This window comes from Artemia sp. Qi Xiang Cuo, chromosome 15 (genome assembly GCF_049724085.1).
Source record: "Artemia sp. Qi Xiang Cuo chromosome 15, ASM4972408v1, whole genome shotgun sequence".
In the NCBI taxonomy this organism is placed as follows: domain Eukaryota; kingdom Metazoa; phylum Arthropoda; class Branchiopoda; order Anostraca; family Artemiidae; genus Artemia; species Artemia sp. Qi Xiang Cuo.
The window spans coordinates 10,241,278-10,243,259 of NC_142808.1; the positions used below are offsets into that span (position 1 = coordinate 10,241,278).

Consider the following 1,982-nt stretch of genomic DNA (forward strand, 5'->3'; position numbering starts at 1 on the left):
GCATCCGTGATCTTTCTTCTGGCAAAAAATGAAAAATTCCATATTTTTGTAAAAAGAAGCTTGAAACCTCTACAGTAGGCTTCTCTGATACGTTGAATCTGATGGTGCGATTCTATAATTCCATTAAGATTATTTATATTTTAGGGGGTCTTCCCCCTTTTTTCGAAAATGAGCCAAATTTTCGCAGGCCCGTAACTTTTGATAAGTAAAATTAAACTTGATGAAACATACATATTTGAAATTAGAATTAAAATTTGATTCTTTTGATGTATCTATTGGTACCAAAATTCCGTTTTTTAGAGTTTCGGTTACTGTTTGATTAATCAAAAAAAAAAAATTGTACAAAATAGGTTTTTGAAGTAAAGTAAAGAACTCCATTAAAACAAAAGTGAACAAAAATTGAATCAAATAGTCTACCAAGCATACAACTGCCACAAATCAGTATCAATAAATAAACGAAACCCAAAACAAACAGAAATTAAAAGAAGTCAAACTCAAAACGAGCAGAAATTAATCTGAGTAAAGTTCTAAATCCTAAGCTTTCTAAAAGCCAGAAAATAATTTGTACTTTACTGAAAAAAATTCAAATGAATTTACCGAAAAAAATGTTCATTGTCAATTTAATATAAATATTCTGATATGTATTCCTTAAAATCTTAATTAATTTTTGATTTCTTAAAGTTATAAAATTGAAAACATTTAAAGGAATTTTTTTCATTAAAGTACAAAGCATATTCTGGCTTATAGAAAGCATAGGGTTTAGAACCCTACTCAGATTAATTTCTGGTCGTTTTGAGTTTGACTTATTTTAAATTCTGTTTGTTTTGGGTTTCATTTATTTATTGATACTGATTTGTGGCAGTTGTATGCTTTGCAGATTATTTTATTCTATTTTTGTTCATTTTGGTGGAGTTCTTTACTTCTTTTTTTTTGAAAACTTATTTTGTGCCAAAAGTTTTTTTGATTAATCTTGTAAAAGAATCGAACAAGTGATAAATAATATCTGCTTTAAAGATTCTGACTCCCTTAGCATCTGCATGTTCTTGAGCTTTACGGTTAACTTTAACATCAAACGCTAAAATGCAGGCAAACTGGGGGTCGGTCTCCAACATAACGGAAGCGTTTACAACATCTCTTTTTACAACATCCCCTATTCTAGCGTTAGAATAAGGAATTTTGATGTTTTCAAAACTCCAGAAGAGCTTCTAGGGAGCCTAACGTAGACGCTTGGACGTAAACTCCACGCTTCTCGCACTGAATACAACCCAGTGTCTGTTTTTCTTGCAATATTTCTTCTTTTAAATGTTCAATTTCGTTTTGACAATGTGCCACTAAAAAACTTGAACCAGCTATGGCCAAATCCAATTGATTTTTTCCAATTTGGACGCTTTGATTTTTTTCGGTTCTGCATATTCATTCTTGACACGCAGTTCTCTCATTGGCTTTGGCAGAAGAAGGGCTCTCATTTGAGTTACAATAGGTCCTTCAAAACCAGGTAGAACCATTGCATCTCCAGTTTTAAGTGAACCATTAGTCAAAATCATATCAATGGTTGTGCCATGTCCAGTAATGGGTTTTACTTCTAATACTGTAGCCTCAAGTTCCTCCGAAAAATTTAATTTTTTAGGTTGGGTTTCCTCATTGTACATAACTACCATTGCTATTAAGTTGGCAATTCCATCACGAGTAATTGCGCTGGTCGGTACAAACGATGAATGTTTTTTTGGATCTGGATTCTCATAAAAAAAGCTTCGTATTGAGGTCCTGTTCTGATAACCGCAATAAATTAGTGCTTGACCGCTGCTCAAATTCAAGTTTTGTGTTGGGTTTCTACGATTTAAGCACTCCATTTGAGCACTCCATTCATAATGTCAGCAACTATTATTGCCAGGTCACACAATGAAAAACCTCTTGATCTCAATTTTCCAGAACTTTTATGTCCATGCGTGTAATTCATTCTTATGTTTCTTGTAAAACAGGCA

General features: G+C 32.6%; 1 protein-coding gene across 1 annotated transcript; it reads right to left on the reverse strand.

The window, feature by feature from the left end:
• Positions 1-938: 938 nt before the first annotated feature.
• Positions 939-1,850, reverse strand: LOC148943309 (eukaryotic translation initiation factor 5B-like). The gene is given in 3 exon segments (XM_089101091.1): positions 939-1,188; positions 1,190-1,367; positions 1,370-1,850. Coding segments are annotated over 3 exon segments (909 nt in total).
• Positions 1,851-1,982: the final 132 nt, after the last annotated feature.